Source organism: Trichoderma evansii (assembly GCF_050947405.1).
Source record: "Trichoderma evansii strain SZMC 28006 chromosome Unknown GGI43scaffold_15, whole genome shotgun sequence".
NCBI classification, from domain to species: Eukaryota; Fungi; Ascomycota; class Sordariomycetes; order Hypocreales; family Hypocreaceae; genus Trichoderma; species Trichoderma evansii.
In genome coordinates this window covers 60,405-78,083 of record NW_028145191.1, presented here as the reverse complement: position 1 = coordinate 78,083, position 17,679 = coordinate 60,405, and the positions used below count along the sequence as shown (strand labels likewise).

Below are 17,679 nucleotides of genomic sequence, written 5' to 3'. Positions count from 1 at the left end.
TAGCCAATTTTGATTTAGGTGTTTACTCTATACACCTACATATGCACATTACCACACACTACCTATGTGCTAAATTCGTAGGAGCTAATTCACCACATTAAAGACGGCACTGGAGGGCAATCACTTTTCAAGTTGGCGTGCATGTTATCTTTTTTTTGAGAATTAAAAAAATTCTTTTTTATTTTGTGTAAACTATATCGGCCTAAATAGTCTTAAGGAAAGTAGGTGGGTAGTAAAGATAACTTGGTGAGAGCTGTCTTATTGCCCAAATAGAAAAGAACCAAATTCCCCTTTTCAACACACTATCTCACATTTTTCAATCCAAATCCATGGCTGACAAATTAAGCTATGCTTATCTTATAAGACTAAAAGACTCGTAAATAAGATAGCTGCATGCCTTAGACTTATGCAGACAAATTTATTTGTAAATAACTTTCTGTGATCCAAAGGCGCTGCACGACTGGTTGCCACTGCCGTTGTCCTCGCTGTTGTTGTTTCCCTATATTTTGTGGTCAGTTAGGATACTTGATATACGGACCACGTATAATGCACTTAAAAGTAGTCGCAGACGCAGTTGAGATTGAAGTTGTTTTAGGACATACCTGCTGATTGACGTTTTGGTTGTTGTTGTTGCAGCAAACAGTAATAGCGTTGCATGTATCGCTGATGTTGGAGCACTCCCAGTAGCTTGAGCCCAAAGCATCGGTTTCAGCGCTGCAGCAGTAGGGTGCGGCACCATTGCCACAAGAGTTGGACTGGTAGTTGTTGTTGGTACCCACGTTCTGGGGGGGAGGGGGGGGAGGGGGAGGCTGGTGAGATGGGCCGCTGTAGCCACCGGGAGCTGCAATGGCACCAGAGGCGGCGGTAAGAAGAAGAGCGATGGCAGTAGTGAATTGCATTTTGATTGACGGAAGTGGTTTTAATGTAAAATGAAGAGTAAGAAGTGTTGCTGTGATGATTGCTTTGCTGAGAGACTGTCTGAGATTGGCAAGAAAAATTTCGAACAAGGCAGAAAGGGCCTCTTTATACTTTTTCTTCTAGGACATTTTGCGTGATCTCGGATAATCGTTCCATGCTATTCAATAATGCGGTGAGGAAGCAATACGAAGTGGCGACGAACCGAGACTGCATGAAGAATTAAAATTCATATTCATAACACTATTGAACTTAGTTCGTATAGTTTTGACACTATTTTCAGAAAAATAAAGTTATATGCGATAAATATGTATGCTCCATGCGAGTTCGTTTCTATAATTGGCCAAAGGCGACAAATTAGAAGCCGGGGGGCTGTGCCATAGCAGATCTTGACTTGGTGTTAAGGTTTGGGGGATTTCGGACTCTAACAAATCTAAACGAATAATATATTGGTCTAATGTTATCTAGGCACTGTATCCAGACACTGGCATGTATAGTAATACAATATTATGTCCAGTCAACAGAATTCTATGTTTGCTGCACTTTATTGAGGCTTGTGAAATTGATCTATGTGTCTGAGGACTGAAGGTTTAGAACTTGCATTAGGTTGAACTTTCGGAGGTGTTGGGGCTATGGTACAGGAACGAATTTCCAATGTTGAGTAGTATCTGAAAGGGTAATTCAACAGGTGTACAGCAGTAACTAACAACTATCCAGACCATTCAACAATTTGTAATATTAACTGACCTCTGTTGGGGACTATTAACTTTGTATTATGCATGAAGTGGGACAGAGTTAGTCAACTTGAAGTAACTCATTATGGTCACATGTTTTGCTGCAGTAAATACCCCTTTAGGCTTTTGATCATCTCTTTCTTTGTAACGTGTAACTTATCTTCATTTCAGCAAAATATAAGAAAGAGTTCCTGAAAATAAAGCATTTTGTATAAATAGGCCATATTCCCTCTGTTACTTCTCAAGCTTCTCAGTACAATCAGACAAACCCTTTCACCCAATACATCTTTACCAATCTTTGAGCCTCAACCATGTATGCCTCTGTGATTTTTTATACACTTGCTGCTCTCCATGGCATCATGGCATCTCCAGTCCAAGAGACTGAAGTTGAACCTCGAGCCATTGCGCCTCGTGCACCCAGCTTAGCAGATATTCCGTTTCCAAAGATGCCAGCCCGCAACCCAAACAGTAATGCAATGGGCAGTGAGTTTTGTACGATTCCTTAACTATACTAGATCTAACTTGGACTCTAGAGCCAAGCGGAAGTGGAAGCGACTGTGGTACGAACACCCAAACAAACGCTTGTTCTGCAGGAAACCCATACTGCTGCAGCAGCGACGGGAGCGGCGGTAAGTGATGAGAAACATTTCCATCTGAGATCAACTCTGAAATCTTGTAGGCCACGTTTGCTCGAACACAACTGCGTGCGATCAGACTATTATTTGCTGCAACAATAATGCCGGAGTAGGTTAATTGGCCATTTGTTTTTTTACCATTGTAGTCATCTGACTAGTATATCTAGTTCCAAATTTGCATTGGCGACCTTGATTTCAACATGCCAATCACTATCAACATCTATGAATGAGATGCTCATTATGTCAATGAGGGTTTTGAATAAGTTGGTGGAAAATAAAGGGTATAACCTGAGTTAGCTGATTAGTATTTTGGGTATCCGGCCTAGATTCAGAATACATGAAATTATAAAACCTAGGTGAAAAATGGAAAGTGACTGTTAGCGTATGCTTACAGGTTGAGTTGTATCATAGGAATGAAAGGAAATCAATGGGAGAAACAGAAAATTGGCATTGAGAAGAAAGAAAAACAAAAACTCGAGCAAGATTGCAGCAACATCAAGCTTGGTTATTGAAGACGATCCTGTTGAAAGAGTAAGCCGACGAGCCGGCGGGAATCTTTTGCTTGGCAGGGTCCAGAACTCTATTAAATGGATAAACCAATAATAAGGGTAAGGTTTGCGGAGATCAAAGCTTGTTTCAGCTCCGGTCAGATATTAGTACACCGGGGTTAGGGGAAAAAGCCGCACATCAATTTACTTTCGCTGCAGTATTAATAAAGTGGCGTTATTTAGACTTTCGGCAGTGCTACAAAATGTAATCTGTAGGCTATGTTGCTGTAACGTTGATTGGACGGTGCCTGAGCCAAGCACGGGAGAACGGGTTTCGGCACATTGCCGACATTAAAATACGGGGTAGTTTCCATCTCTACCAGCAATTAAAATTAAACTAATATTTAGAAGACCAGTTGTTCCATTGCTATAGGCTAGCAGCGTGGTAATGGACTCGGAAAGTAGAGTTAGTCGAGGCACTGTTATACGGTAGCATGGTTATAAATAAGTAATAGTTTATGCAGCTGAGGATATCAAAATAAAACGAAGTTAAAATTTTTATAAGTAATTTAGTAAGTTTCTTTTCACGTGAGGAGAGTTAGCAAGGAGGTTTCAAAGACAAATTCTGGGCTTTAGAACAAGCACAGTGTTACGAACCGATCTCTTATGATCATAACATCGGTACGTACCCCGGAGAAACTACGGCACGACTAACCAATCCAATCACAGGAGGAGCGACGAGCCAGAGCGCTCCTTGGTATTGGAGCGACACACGCGAGCGCTCCTTAGTATACTGGAGCGATGGGCAACAGCGCTCCCTAAGAAGACGACTTACTATATAAGGACGTCTATTACATTCATTAGTATAGCTTAGATAGTCAGTCGTTAACAATATAATAGTATTAGATACGAGTAACATCTTATCCCTAACTAAGTGATATATTCAGACGCTTAATTGTATACCCTATCTTATCTGCTAGCATAGATATACGCCTGTCCCTGGGAATCTGCCTACCCTATAACGATATAAAAGGAACATGGGAACGATACGTTATACACAGGGTGTTGCTAATTATTTTTCAAGTTTTATTACTTACCTTATTACATATAATACTATTCAATTTAAATATCTAATAAAGAACTTAGAAGATAATTTTATTATAAAATACAATTACTGATATATTGTGATTTAGCGAGGTCTGTTATAATTATTTATTTAAAAGCTGGTTTCTTTTATAAGTTTCTAAAAATCTTTACAACTCTTCAGGCCTAGTAAATAAGTAAAAAAATATATTTTACTAGCTTATTTTTTTTTAAAAAAACTTCTATTAAAAAGAGTTAAACTATTTTATATTTAATAAAATAGCCCTGAGTTCTGGGCTTATTATATTTATAAATAAGCTTATTATTATATTTAAATTTCTTATAGTACTTTATAAAATTACCGTGGCCTAGATTATTTTATTAAGAGCCTATGAAAAAATAATTTTAGTAATTATAGCTTAAGAGGGTTTAGGTAAGTGTTTACACACTATTATTTATTATATAAGAGTTAGTTAATATTCTAGTCTAGCACCTGAAGTATTTTTATTTAAATCCTAGCTTATCTTTTAATATGGGTTATTATAGTGATCTTGGTCTGTGTTATTAGAAGCTTTAATTCTTTTTTTACTAATATATCCGGTACTTTATTCCCGTGTATGTCTTTGTAACCAGGTACCTAGGCGACTTTAGTAATGATGGTTGGGAGCGAGGTCTGTTATAAATATATATATGCTATTTTAAGAAAGGCTAGTAATGTTTTATATTTACCTGGAATAGCTGTAGAAATTTGAGTGTTATTGATAGATGAGTTATTGATTGGGAATATCTTTGGCTCCAACTTGAGTTTAAGGATTTCCAAATCTAGTCTAGAGATAAGATGTATGCGGAAAAAAGCACCTGTAAGAGATGGTTTTAAAGGCTTTAATTTAGAATTATTAGTATTGATGAGTTGTGCGCGGAGATTTGTGCTTTAATAATGTCTTTTAATTATCTATTCTAATATCTGGCTGGATTGAATATAATAGGGTGATTGAATATTTTAATAGCTAATATGGAGTAGTAAATTAATTTGAGTATCAAGCTGGGATGGCATTTAACTTAGCACTACTTTTAATTAGATAGGAAGCATTGCTTAATGTAGATATTGAAGATCCTAGTATTGGTTTTTCTTATTTTTTTCTTCGAGATGATTTATTATGCGATAAGTAGTATTTTCGGGTTACCTCTTGAGTGTTATTAGTAGTTATTAGTATTAAAGTTGGCTTAATATGTGCCCTATTTGGAAATTGTACTATTAGAATAAGGTATATGTCAAAATCTTTTTTCAAGAGCTGTCATAAATCACGGTTAATTGACTCACGATTGATTATGCTTGCTTTATTACTTACTGAATAGAAAATCGTCATGTTGCCATCGTTCAACTATCAGACCCAGTTCAAAAGCTTCCAAAGTCCTGTGGCTTCGATTTACGAGATTGCAATTCAGTTCTTTTTGAAAACTTGTATATACTAATAATTTGTTTGGCATATTTAATATGGAAAGAGTAGAGGTATAGATAGGTATCAGCGGTGAGCTAATGGTTTAACATATAGCTTTTGGGTTGCCCATTCCTCTACCGGAGCTTCTTAGAGTGCCTGCAAACCACCTAAAACTCCTATAGAGTTTCGGAGGTAAGTCGCTATAATCTTATGATTCTTCTGAATAATAAAGACCCCATTATACTTAATATATAACTATTGAAAAATACACTTGTGTGTTTATACAATTATATCGCCCCCCCTCCCCCGAAACTTATCATAATCCTCAAAGGCCTAGATAAAGTGGCATTATCGGCGATGTTGTTCTACCTTAGCTTGTCATAAAGACTATCAACCTCAAAAGTGCCCATTTCAACTTTAAAAAGGGTGCACAAGCCAAGATCCGGCGGTAGTGAGATGAGCTAAATGAGGTGGAATATCATGTTCAAGTATACCTGGATGAAAAGGGCAATTGTGCCAAAGAATGGTGCTATCTATCAGTCGTATCCAATGCTATAAAAACTTGGAATGGTCATCAAGACCTCTTCATTGTCTTCTTTCACCTTGGTCACATTTTATCCGAAGATGAATTTTTAGAGATCTCAAAGGATATTACAACTGGCTTTAAGGAAACGCTAATCAGTAGAGTAACTACTTATATTATAACATAATAAATGTTATAAGTCAATTTTTTTATAATATATATTTTAAAAAGATCTTACTTTGTTTTTAAGTTATACTTTTATTATTTATAAATAGGTTAAATTTTGTTAATATTACTTACGCTTGTTTAAGGGCCGAATAAGTTGTTTCCAAATAAATATTTGTTATATGATAGATTAATAACATTGCATACCATTGAGAGTTCCATAGAGTTTTGAATCATTAGTAGTTGTAATCTCGTAATTTGTCTAGATAAGAAAGGCTATAATATGGTCGATATGATTATTCTTATAGCTATATAGTCCACCGACAAGCTGGGTATCATTTTCTATAGCTTAGGAAAAGTGGTTGTGTCGGCAACGTTGACCTGCCCGAACCTATCATGCGGACCATCGAGGCCAGTAATGCCTCATACAAGAGGCGCGCATATGGCATCAAACTTCTTATATCCCACACCCGTGACAAACGTCTGCATCCACGGGCACTGCGTCTTGCCATGGGCCAGCTCCCAGTAGAGATTCGCATGTGCGTCACCGTCAATGCGGTATTTGGGCGACCCGTCTGGCTTTCGTTCATCGGCATAATAGAATCTTCACGTCATTTATCTTCCTGGAACAAATTACCACAGCGAATTGTATGGCTTATTTATATCCACGGTTTTTGTAAGCATCTGTGGCGGCCTAGATCATGTGAGCGGCGCCTGACTTGCCGATGCCTTGGGAGAGAAACCTTGATAGGATGGAGACATTCAAAACATTGCCAGTATAGATGAATGTGCGAGCGGCTGAAACTGGAAGCTGTGCAAAGCCCGAGATAGCCTGTTGTGCGGCAACAAAGACACTATAAATATTGATGGTCATGTCGCGACTTAAATCGGCCAAAGAGAGGGCGAAGGGATCGTCTGCGGGATTGAAGCTCACAGCGCTGACTACAACGCGTCAGTTAACAAACCCGGTACTGAGAGGATGAGGGCATACCATTGTAGACGACGACGCTAGGGATACCGAATGCTTCCTTAACTTTGGCAAATGCATTGACCATATCATCGATTTTAGAAAAGTCACTCGAGATGTTTAGTTGGTTGTCAGTACTGTCGACCTCCTTCAGGGACCGGGCGGCGAGGCCGACCTTGTAACCCTTGGAGGCAAAGAGACGGGCGACAGCCTGGCCAACATTGGGGCCGGCACCTAGAATGAGGACAACAGGAGCTTTAGCGGTCATTATATGATGATGGGTCAACCCAGGATGAGCTTCCCAGGATGAGCTTCCCAGAATAATGTTGCTTGCGACTATGTTATGCTTGTGAGTGTCTCGAAACATGAGAAGCTAGGCGCAGTCTCTGCTATATATGGCTAATTGCAGTGGTCAGTAACTCGTAAATTCACCTCCATTAGACTATGGCGTGCTATGGTGGCTTGCAATACAGCATAAACGCACGAACATCCTCCCATCCCGGGTAATATGGCTACCGGAGCAAAACATTGTTCACGGATGTCCGTGAAAGTAAACACGGAGATTTTCAAGGAAAACCTGGATAGAATATTTATAAGCACAATCAATTTATAATCTGCATTCCGAATTCATAATATTAGAAGTTATCTTGAGATTGATTCCGTGGAATATTACGACTGAAGTCATACATTACTAGGCGGGGAGGGAGACTTTAAATGGACTTCACTGTGTTTAAGAAATGGAGCAGTCATAGTGGAGACAATACAATTCGTGCTATCGTTCATTGCACAAATTCTTGATGTGATTATAATCTCTTTGTAACTCGCTCAATATGAGCCAAGTCCCCTGATTGTTCACATAATTTCCGAAAGAAAGCACCGTCACCTCGCTTATGGAGAAGCTCTGCGACCGATCCCTGTTCTACAACTCGACCGGAATCCAAGACAACTGCACGGTCATAATCTGCAATAGTCAGCAGTCGGTGAGCAATAGTAATTACGGTAGTTCCGGTCGCAATGATAGATCGCAGTCCTATCTGGATTAAGGCATCCGTGGCGTGATCAATGGATGCCGTGGCTTCGTCCAAGACCAAGACCCGAGATTGACGGAGAAGTGCTCGTGCAATACAGACCAACTGACGCTGACCCATTGATAAGGCTACAGCCTGATGGTTTAGGTCCCCAGATGACATAGATTGGAAGAACTGCAGCCTTTGGAGAACGTCGCGAAGATCATCATCGGAATAATGGTGGAGCGGATCCAGGTTATCGCGTAAGCTGCCCTTAAAAAGAGTGGGATTCTATGGTACCACAGTCACCACTCGTCGTAAAAGATCCAGATTTACTGAAACAATGTTTATATCGTCAATAGTGATGCATCCTGCGTCAGCTTCAACTGCTCGAATAAGAGCCAGTGCCAATGTACTCTCACTGCCCGCCCCTGTGCGTCTAACTACCGCCACCCTTTGCCCAGCATAAATATTGAAACTCAAGTCGACCAGCACAGGGTCAAGTTTTGGAGAATATTTTATAGTATATCCTTGGAAACGCACATGGCTTTGAATAGGCCACTGCAGTGATAAATCGTATGGTGATGGCTCGAGTGGCTCGCTTGGTTCTTGGCTTATTTCTGTGTACTCTATAATATACACTACTGAATTGAAGCTCTGCTGAACAATCGCATATAGTTGGACAAACCAAAGCCTATTGTTGCTAAAAGTGGCAGCGTATGTGAGTACCAGGCTAGTAATTCCTGGGGTTACAGTTCCTCTATCCAGACCCCAAAGCAGGAAGGAGCCTGTTAGCTATGAAATCAGAGCGCTTAAACAAGCGATGCGCAGTGTCAACCATTCTTTAGCTGCCTAAAGTAGGATGTAAGGCTGGTTTAGCTATCAATAAGGATCTGGTTTTCTTTTATATATCGCTTGACATGCCTATAAGCACAGACACTGACATAGCCGGTAAGCGCCTCTCTGAAAATGCTAGTATAGCGGAGATCTTTGAACAGACTCAAACCTTTTTAAATCTCGTGCGCTATTAATGTATATGACGGTGATGATATAATAGGCGAAGCAAATAATAGCTGCTATAGGTAGAAAAACAGGTATTATGGCAGAGATCAATATCATAAACGTAGCAAGTGAATAAAATATATAAAAAGTGCTCGTTGAACGAGAAGCAACCTCTTGATCAACTGCTTCCACATCTCTAGAAAAACGATTGACGATTTGGCAAACGGAATCTTCTCAAAAAATATTAGGCGGGCATGGAGAATAGAGTTTAACAGACCATCAAGCATTCAAGCTGAGGCTTTGAGAGCTCCGGAGAACGTCATGAGGTTATGAACAAATGAAACAAGAACGTATGCTAAGCAGATTAAACTATATACTGCAAGATAGTAAACGGAGTTCACAGAGTTGGGATTTCCTTGAGATTTTGATGAAGTTTCCCTTAAATTGTCAAACTCATAAGCCCATGTCTTGATCCAGAAATTCGTTCCTAGAAAGGTAATTTGCTGAAGTGCAAATGCAGAGAACACAGCTGACCAGAATAACCAACTCCCCATAGAGGTAAGATAGGCTTTGATAACAGAAAATGGCATAGCTCCAGTTCCTTTATCTTCGTGGTACGCCGCTTCAGTTTTGGTCTCCAAAGACGCATGCACATCTTCAGCCCAGCTATCCGATGCTTCTGCTTCAGATACTTCGGACTTCTAAGAAAACCGCAAAGTCACATTGAGGAAGAACAAGTTGAAAATGATGTGTCGCAAGAATACATGTTCTGCCTTCCATCAAGGGGCCTTTGATTGCGTGAAAAAGTATATGTCTTCCAGTACGCGAGTCCAGAGCACTGAGACAATCATCCAAAAGAAGGAATGGAGCATGAATATACAGCACCCTTGCTAATGCGATTCTTTGTTTTTGGCCGCCAGATAAGCGGCTACCGCATTCCCCCGCAATGGCAAGATCACCGTCTTCAAACTCTGCAAGATCTCGACTCAGAGCCACTGCATCAAGAACCATTTTATAGCGGCAACTTTGGAATCGTAGCCCGAACAAGATATTAGCTCGAATAGTCTGGTTCAAAATCCAAGGCTCTTGTGGACAGTATGCTGCATTGCTGATCAAAGAATCATCGTTCACCGGCTGCCGCGCCAGAGGTAGATGTACATGGCCTCGTAGAAGTTTTATCTCCCCTAACAATGCCAACAGCAGCGGCGACCTGCCGGATCCACTAGGTCCGCAAATTGCATTGAGGCCATTCTTATGGAATTGGATTTGGAGATTTGATAAACGAAATGCGTGTGTGGACGAAATTCCGGTGACTTGAATATTTTCAACGCCATTGGTGTCTAAGTTGCCTTCAGCCGGCCATTCAAAGGTAGCATCTTCGAAGCCAATCATCAGTCCATCACCTCCCGCAAGCTGTTCATCTCAACTTGTCCCTTTCTCCTTCAGGAATTTTTCAATACGGCTGACAGAGACATGTGCCTGGAGGATGAACGATATCATAGACGATATTCTATCAAGTGGGATGCGTAGAACTGCGAATATCACCAAGGCAGGAAAAGCAGTCTTGGTTTCTAACGTATTATTTTCCACAATAGTGTAGAGGAATAAAGTCACGATCGTAGTGACGAAAGGCAAGGAATAGAAGACGGTCATAGATACTGACCACCAAAAAAAGCAGACACGAAGTTCTAAGAGCTCCATTTTCCGCAAGCGATCAACCTTTTTACAGAATTTTTATTCCCATGCACAGAGTTTGATGACGCGGATATTATTAATAAGTTCATTACTCGCTTGCATACGAGCATCAGCTGCGCTCAACACTTTCACCTGAGCTGCTACTTGGCGTTTCAATACCAAGATGTTTAATAGTAGGAGAGCAATCATCAGGATTACACCTAGAATGCCACTAATCCCAAGCATGCAATACAGCACTATAGATGCAATCGTAATCTGGAGAGGGAAATTAACCCATACGAGATGCATATGTGCGCCAACTTCGCTGACGCTGGAGGCATCCACTGCTATTAAATTAAGAATGTTCCATCTGTAGCAAGAGTCTCCCGAGAAGGATTTTCTTGCTCTATCTTTAGAGGCCTTGTGGTTCTTCTATCCAGTATTTTGGTGAAAGTCTCGTCGATCAGAATAGCCCGTAGCCTTACACTGATCTTACGACCTATCCATTCGCACTGACAGTCTGCGATGCCTGAAATTACTCCGGCGACCAGTAACCCCCTAACATAAAGCCAGGCGTCGTTTTGAGATATGATATCTGGTGATACTATATAATCAAGAATGAATCGAAGGAGAATAGCCGGGCAAAAACTCACCAGGCTAAACAGGGTTACCCTAGTTAAGCATATCATGCTTAGTCATTTGATACAGCCTCCAGATAAGTTTAAGGGTGGCAGGTGCGCGATTGTGGAACAGCTGGCCTGCGACTCTGACCGTGTCGCCCCAGTTGAGATCATATAGGTCAGATGTGCTTAGATGATCCCTAAACGCCTTCCAAATAACAATGTTCATCCAGGAAAAAGTTCAACGAGACATTAGACTTGCTGAATTCTCTTTCCCTAGTTTACCAGGTTCATGCAATCTTCCCAAAATTGGCCCTGCGATTACGTTCGGCGCTGTGATATGGAGCAGAAGAACGACTGTAAATAGGATACCAATAAGTGTGGTAGTAAGAGTCCAGGCCTTGTCTACCGGATTTGTGTGAGTCGATAGTATAGTGAAGATGAGACATAGCCAATAGAGTGCATAAAGCACAACAGAGTGAGATCGGATTCGGTTCTTGGATCTTGGTTTCAAAGGCAAGCCCCATTGTGGTATGCACCATAAGCAAAGGTAGTACACAGAAGAGAAGAGAAGTCCAACAGGAAAGCTTTCCGATGACAATCCCGGGTGCGCAATGAAGAAAAGAAGTATGGCTGTGATTGCCGCAGGTAGCGAACCTTCAAGCCAGTTGAGCCACCGGCCATGAGCAGCAATCAATGACGTGGCGGTCAGGTCGATTTGGTGATCATTAGAATCCAAATTTGCTATCGGCACAAATTCATCTAATTGTCGACGAAGACTTTGCCGATGTTGGAATACAGACAGCAGCAGTAGCGCGAGTGATATAAATGCAGTCACAAATAGGACAAAATTTTCCAGATATTGTTGCCGAACACAGTGTGAGAACCCGCCATTTGCCCAGAATGGTACTGGACAAGTTAGGATTGAAGAAACCATAGTTTGGTCTATTTTCTAAGATGATCGTTGAAGAAAATGAAGAACCAAAGGCCTTTGCAGATTTGCAGCCAGCAGAGTATCTTAAATATTGGTAATGAAGGTTGCCTAGCAGCTCCCCAGGTACTCCCAAGGATAAAACCAGCTGCCTGGAGCAAGGCCGATAAAACATTTACCCTCCTTATATTTTCCCTTTTATCTCTAATCTCCTACTACATAGCATGTAAAGTTTCTTAATCCAGCTTCTTATACCCTGGTTATCTCAACCTTATGGTAAGGTCATTATTCGTTTAGTGTCATCAAACAGATACTTACATTAGTATCATTCTCTGTTTTCTTTACCTTAGGTAGTTATTGATATTACCCTACAACTTTCGCACCTTAATGAATGCTATCAGGTAAGAGGCAGCCCCCCAAGATTGCGGTTATTACTCTATTTTAACATTACCTTTGTATCTACGTCTCATGTTATAGAGTGTTGGTCGATTGCAAAATGGCACAAAATAACCAGTCCATTATAGCGAATTAATGGGGAGGAGCCACACCACCGTTCCTATTTAGGCAACGATTCCGTGGATTATGACTACATTGGGTAATCCAACTCCTGGGTAAACTGAATGTTCAAACCTCAGGAGATTACAGTGGACAAGAGTTTGGGGCTGTGCAAAAGTGCATTTGTATGTACCTTCTTTGACAGATTGATTTCAGATAGCTTTGATCAAGCTGTATTCTTGAGGATATGCTAATAGCCGCGACAGCAGACTAAACAATTGCTCGATTACTCATCTTTATCCCATAAAAAACAAACTCAGAAAGATATGTACACGAAGGCCGTAGATAGTCCGCGTGATCGCGTCTGAGCCGGAGAGAACAAAAAAAGGTAATAGTGAAAATTATGCTCAGGAATTCAATTAGGCTCTGATAGTTTCTTCCAAGGCTGGTTCCCTAGGTCCGTCGTATTAATCGTATATTTGATGACTTCTACGTATTGATGCAATTACATGTATTGTTATTCCTCACTAGAATATAAGTTACCACTGATCAAGATATTTTTATCCCGCGGCCCCTCTTCCTTATGTCAGCCTTTGCGCTTACAAACGTAACTATATTAATCTGACTATTTGATTAAGGCCCACCCCTCTGTACATACTCGGGGTTAAGTGAGGATAACTGATAAAATTTCCTTCGGTATGTATCCAATGGAGGGAGAATGATGTTGGGACTGTGTTTGAAGTGTAGCGCCGCAAGGCCGACTAAATTCTATAATTCAGCACATGTATATATAGCCAGCTACTGCGTCCAACTCATTGCTCTTAATATTACTGAATGATAACTTGTGTTAAAGACAAGAACCTACATTCAAACTATAAGCCAAAAGGCTATTGATATATTAGACACGCAATATACCATGTCGTCTCTCCAGCCATGCCCCGAGGAGCTAAGCTCTAGACTGTTCTCTGTCGTCATTATTGGCGGAGGCACGGCTGGTCTTGTTCTTGCCGCTCGTCTCTCCGAAGATCCAAGTACCTCTGTGCTCGTGCTTGAAGCCGGTGAAAATAGGCTCAGCGTAAGTCTTTCTGTCGATATAGCGAGATTCAAGCATAAAACCCACTAAAAATGTCACCAGGATCCCAATATTGACACGCCCGCGTTCATGGTGAAAGTATATGAGAAGTAAGCTACTTTCTTTTGTTAGAAAACATATGCTTAGTTATTTTCTCGATGCATATAATGCCTACAATAGTAGACTAAACCATAACCAACCAGTTCCAACTACGACTGGTGCATCAAGAGCAGCCCCCAGCCGAACCTAAATAACCGTATCATTGCCCAGCCCCGCGGGCGAGTACTTGGTGGCTCATCCGCTATCAATTTCATGATGGCAACGCACCCGAGCGCGTCCGATATCGATGCATGGGGGCAGCTTGGCAACGCTGGATGGGACTGGGCAAGCCTTGAGCCATATTACCAGCGGTCTGAAACCCTGCAAGTGACATCGGAGAATATAGCAGCGGCAAATATTCTAGACCCGAAGCTCTATGGTACTGACGGCCCCGTTCAAATTAGTTTGCCATATGGTAGTGAGAACGAAAATACAGTGGATACGGCATGGCTTCAGACTATGAAAGCTTTAGATTTAAGTGCCAAAGATGACCCACGGAGTGGCGCGACACTCGGCGTGTATACTGTTTTGAAACTCATCGATAAGACGAAGGGGTGGACGCGAAGCTATGCGGCGAGAGCCTATTATGAACCAGTACGATCAAGAAAGAATTTGGTAGTATGCACCGGCATACGTGTCAGCAAGATTGTGTTTGAGGAAAAACCTATAGAGAATGATGGTCCAGGGTTTGTTGCAAAGGGTGTAGAGTTCGAGTCAGATGGGAAGAAGCATATGGTGAGGGCAGGCAGGGACGTGATACTCTCTGCGGGAGCTTTACTAAGCCCTCAGATCCTTGAACTGTCTGGAGTCGGTGATCCTGCTGTCTTGGGAAAGGCTGGAGTGGAAACAAAGATGGAAAATCTAAATGTTGGAGAGAATCTGCAGGTGAGAGGAGCAAAGCTTGCATGGCTTTATCGTATCCACTGCTAACATGAAACTCATATTGCAGGATCATCCACTTACCTGTCTTGCTTTTGAAGCCATCAGAGATGTCTCTACAGGAGAGGCACTTAGGAACCCAGAAGTCCTTGCATATTCTATCGCAGAGTTCCAAGCTGGCCGCGGAGGGCCTCTTGCAACTGGTGTTCACGGGACATCCTTTATCACGCGCGATTCTATGTTCAATAACGCCGCTTCAGCACCGCTTCTCGTTAATCAGGCCAAAATAAGCCACTCACTACCTCGACCTTCTCAAATACACATTCAAAAGTGTGCTTTGCAGTCTGCTACGGAAGCAGACGTTCAAATTAACTTTGCAGTCTGCTACGGAAGCAGACGTTCAAATTAACTTTGCAGTCTGCTACGGAAGCAGACGTTCAAATTAACTTTGCAGCAATGGGAATTGATCCTTACTGTGGAGAATCCCTTCGTCGTGCCTTTGCTCATACAGATAGAGGTAACTACCTCGGTCTTAGTGGTGCGTTAAACCATCCGTTTTCACGAGGCTCGGTCCATATCAAAACTTCAGATCCAAATGACCTTCCTACAGTTGATCCAAATTATTTTGCAGATCCTTTGGGCTTTGAGATGATGGTAGACACTGTCATATTTATGCAAACAATAGCCGAGACATCGCCGTTTGCAGATTTCATCAGCGACAGAGAAAATGGACATGGGAAGAAATTTATGCCTGTGTTTGGTATTGAACAACGCCTGGATCGCCAGAGGGCAGAGAAGCTAGTTCAGGAGTCTGCAATCTCCTCCTGGCATCCTATCGGAACATGTGCTATGCTTCCCAAGGAAGATGGCGGTGTAGTAGATCCCCGACTGCGTGTTTATGGAATAGAGAATCTGCGAGTAGTAGATGCAAGCATCATGCCGCTCCATGTCAGGGGAAATATCTGCAGCTCAGTGTATGCAATTGCAGAGAAAGCAGCTGATCTAATCAAGGAAGATTGGCTCGCAAAGAATTAAAAGGGAAAAAAGGTGTACATATTACAGCTCAGGTGCCACCCTTCTATATAAGTTAATATACTATAAAAATCATTGGTTCAATACAACGTTGCAACAAAGGCTAACCGGAAGTATAATAAAAAAAATTGAAAAGTAACAATATATATAAAGTTTCATTTTTTAAAGCAACTATTTTTTATTCTTAATTTATTAATCTATTACAGTTTCGGTAATTCCTAACTCTATAAGCCTGTCATAGTTACCTTATATATTAGGTTATTTATTTCTTTAATTTGTGAACAATATAGGCAAATCGATTAACCCCTTTCTTGAAATCGGACAGCTGTTTCTGGCTTAGAGACATTACTGTTGGACCAATCTTGGCAAGAAACCACGTTTTGTTCCTCTTAGCCGCAGCAGCACCTGTGAAACACAACCAAGTATAAATTTCTCTCTCCAACTCTCCATCATCATTTTTGGGAAAGACTGTTATACAAGATCGCAGCTTTTCTAATAGTAACTGATTTTCGTCGGATGCAAAAGGTATACCACATTTAAGAGAATTTAGGTGGATATTTGCTGCATACCAACATGCGGCATGGAAAGAGTTCTCTTGTTCAAGATCTCCTATGGTAAAATTACCACTTAGGAGTGGGGGCGGTTTCCAACGATGTTCCGGTATCGTTTGGCAATCGAAAGCCAAGATGGTTTCGTGAACTTCATTAAGTAGTAATAGCAACGGTTTACTTATTCCAATTGAGGTTAGTATCCTGTCCGGTCGTTGCAAAATGGCTGAAAGGAGAGTAATTGGTGCTTCAGGGAATTGACATCCCTTCGTGGTTCCAAAGATCGGTTCTGAGGAACTGATGATGGCATCGCCGATACCTATCCTAAATAGAGATGTTACCAACTAGGAGCTATAAAAATATTAGCAAACTTACAGTGTAATCATATGTGACAAGAATCCGCCAAAACCAAGCTTTCTTAAACCACCATTCGCATTTACCATTTGCAACAGGCCCTTTTTATGGATCTTTGCCTCTGTTATGTGACAATTCATGCTCTTCATTATATTAGCTTTGGACTATTACCTCATACGTAAAATACACTTGCCTCATAATGCCACAAATACATGGCTGTGGCAATGGAGGTGTCAGATACATTTCGTGACTGCGAAATATTTTCCAGAAGTAGTTTTATCGCTTGTTGCCGATGATAGTGGGTTATAGGGTTACCACTCTCTCCTCGGATTACTTCTAGGTGGGATGATGCAGCAAAGAGAATGCCGTGGAACATACACGGATCTGAGAATGAGGCTTGCATCCATTGATTGCTTGAAAATTGGTGGGTGCGATCAAAATTGCTTCTAACAGTCCTCGGGAAACACAGGTCATAATCAATGAAACGATGAGTTACTCCTGTGGTGAAGCGCAATATTCTCTAGAAAAGACTTACAGTGGTTGACTAGGAATGGCATGTACCACTGAGATTGAACAGGATAGCACTGCGTGGTAGAGTCTAACGTTAGCTGAATAGGCGAAGGCCCGCTGAGAATGTTTATTCCATTTGATAGGCATTCTAATTGTAAGCGAAGGGTCCGGATTTCGTGCTGAGATCGATTCTCTTCGTAATTGCAGCTGATGAACTTTCTGTTCTTGTCAGTATGCTTCAAATACAAATTGAAGGAGGTGCCCCACTTTCGACACGTTGTGCAACTCGGAAATACCTTGTCGCATTTCTTCTTTCTCACTTTACAATTGCCACATGCCTTTAGCGCACAGCTCTCACCAACAGCTAACATTGCCATCGCGTCTATTGCTCAATGAGAACATCAAAGAGCTGTATCGCGTGGTTTGGGGCTCTTTTGCCAGTAAATATTCTCCAAAGCCACTTCGATGTCGAATTAAGAAGGGTTTATTTGCGGAGACTGTTCCGGA

At 41.3% G+C, this 17,679-nt stretch overlaps 6 protein-coding genes across 6 annotated transcripts; 2 read left to right on the top strand and 4 right to left on the bottom strand.

Annotated features, from left to right (window-relative positions):
• Positions 1-149: 149 nt before the first annotated feature.
• On the bottom strand, positions 150-1,018 carry GGI43DRAFT_409123 (hydrophobin). The gene is made up of 2 exons (XM_083206458.1): positions 603-1,018; positions 150-499 (listed from the first exon to the last, which is right to left on the bottom strand). The coding sequence occupies exons 1-2, from the start codon at positions 897-899 to the stop codon at positions 419-421; spliced, it is 378 nt and encodes a 125-aa protein (XP_083058757.1). The 5' UTR covers positions 900-1,018; the 3' UTR covers positions 150-418.
• A 990-nt stretch (positions 1,019-2,008) lies between these two features.
• GGI43DRAFT_385304 (hydrophobin) lies at positions 2,009-2,514 on the top strand (the record flags this gene model as incomplete). Its single annotated transcript, XM_083203637.1, has 4 exons — positions 2,009-2,132; positions 2,183-2,278; positions 2,329-2,393; positions 2,452-2,514. The coding sequence occupies 4 exons, from the start codon at positions 2,009-2,011 to the stop codon at positions 2,512-2,514; spliced, it is 348 nt and encodes a 115-aa protein (XP_083058756.1).
• A 3,820-nt stretch (positions 2,515-6,334) lies between these two features.
• On the bottom strand, positions 6,335-7,732 carry GGI43DRAFT_428605 (uncharacterized protein; the record flags this gene model as incomplete). The annotated part of the gene is made up of 4 exons (XM_083208985.1): positions 6,335-6,586; positions 6,702-6,924; positions 6,974-7,204; positions 7,714-7,732. 4 exons carry the CDS (start codon positions 7,730-7,732, stop codon positions 6,406-6,408), a joined length of 654 nt encoding a protein of 217 aa, XP_083058755.1. The 3' UTR covers positions 6,335-6,405.
• A 3,072-nt stretch (positions 7,733-10,804) lies between these two features.
• GGI43DRAFT_94404 (uncharacterized protein) lies at positions 10,805-11,407 on the bottom strand. The gene has a single exon (XM_083210555.1). It carries the CDS (start codon positions 11,319-11,321, stop codon positions 10,983-10,985), a length of 339 nt encoding a protein of 112 aa, XP_083058754.1. The 5' UTR covers positions 11,322-11,407; the 3' UTR covers positions 10,805-10,982.
• A 2,187-nt stretch (positions 11,408-13,594) lies between these two features.
• GGI43DRAFT_385302 (GMC family oxidoreductase) lies at positions 13,595-15,763 on the top strand (the record flags this gene model as incomplete). The annotated part of the gene is made up of 5 exons (XM_083203636.1): positions 13,595-13,753; positions 13,814-13,860; positions 13,954-14,734; positions 14,799-15,058; positions 15,109-15,763. The coding sequence occupies 5 exons, from the start codon at positions 13,595-13,597 to the stop codon at positions 15,761-15,763; spliced, it is 1,902 nt and encodes a 633-aa protein (XP_083058753.1).
• Positions 15,764-15,996: 233 nt separating this feature from the next.
• On the bottom strand, positions 15,997-17,547 carry GGI43DRAFT_409118 (Zn(II)2Cys6 transcription factor). Its single transcript, XM_083206457.1, has 5 exons — positions 17,440-17,547; positions 17,198-17,391; positions 16,856-17,139; positions 16,684-16,805; positions 15,997-16,632 (listed from the first exon to the last, which is right to left on the bottom strand). Exons 1-5 carry the CDS (start codon positions 17,541-17,543, stop codon positions 16,023-16,025), a joined length of 1,314 nt encoding a protein of 437 aa, XP_083058752.1. The 5' UTR covers positions 17,544-17,547; the 3' UTR covers positions 15,997-16,022.
• Positions 17,548-17,679: the final 132 nt, after the last annotated feature.

Coding starts and splice junctions, on each gene's coding strand:
- GGI43DRAFT_94404 (XM_083210555.1), bottom strand. CDS start 11,321: ATGATATGCTTAACTAGGGTAACCCTGTTTAGCCTGGTGAGTTTTTGC.
- GGI43DRAFT_409118 (XM_083206457.1), bottom strand. CDS start 17,543: ATGTTAGCTGTTGGTGAGAGCTGTGCGCTAAAGGCATGTGGCAATTGT. Junction 17,392..17,439: donor AGTTGCACAACGTGTCGAAA/GTGGGGCACCTC, acceptor TGACAAGAACAG/AAAGTTCATCAGCTGCAATT. Junction 16,806..16,855: donor TGTATTTGTGGCATTATGAG/GCAAGTGTATTT, acceptor AATATAATGAAG/AGCATGAATTGTCACATAAC.
- GGI43DRAFT_409123 (XM_083206458.1), bottom strand. CDS start 899: ATGCAATTCACTACTGCCATCGCTCTTCTTCTTACCGCCGCCTCTGGT. Junction 500..602: donor ACCAAAACGTCAATCAGCAG/GTATGTCCTAAA, acceptor CACAAAATATAG/GGAAACAACAACAGCGAGGA.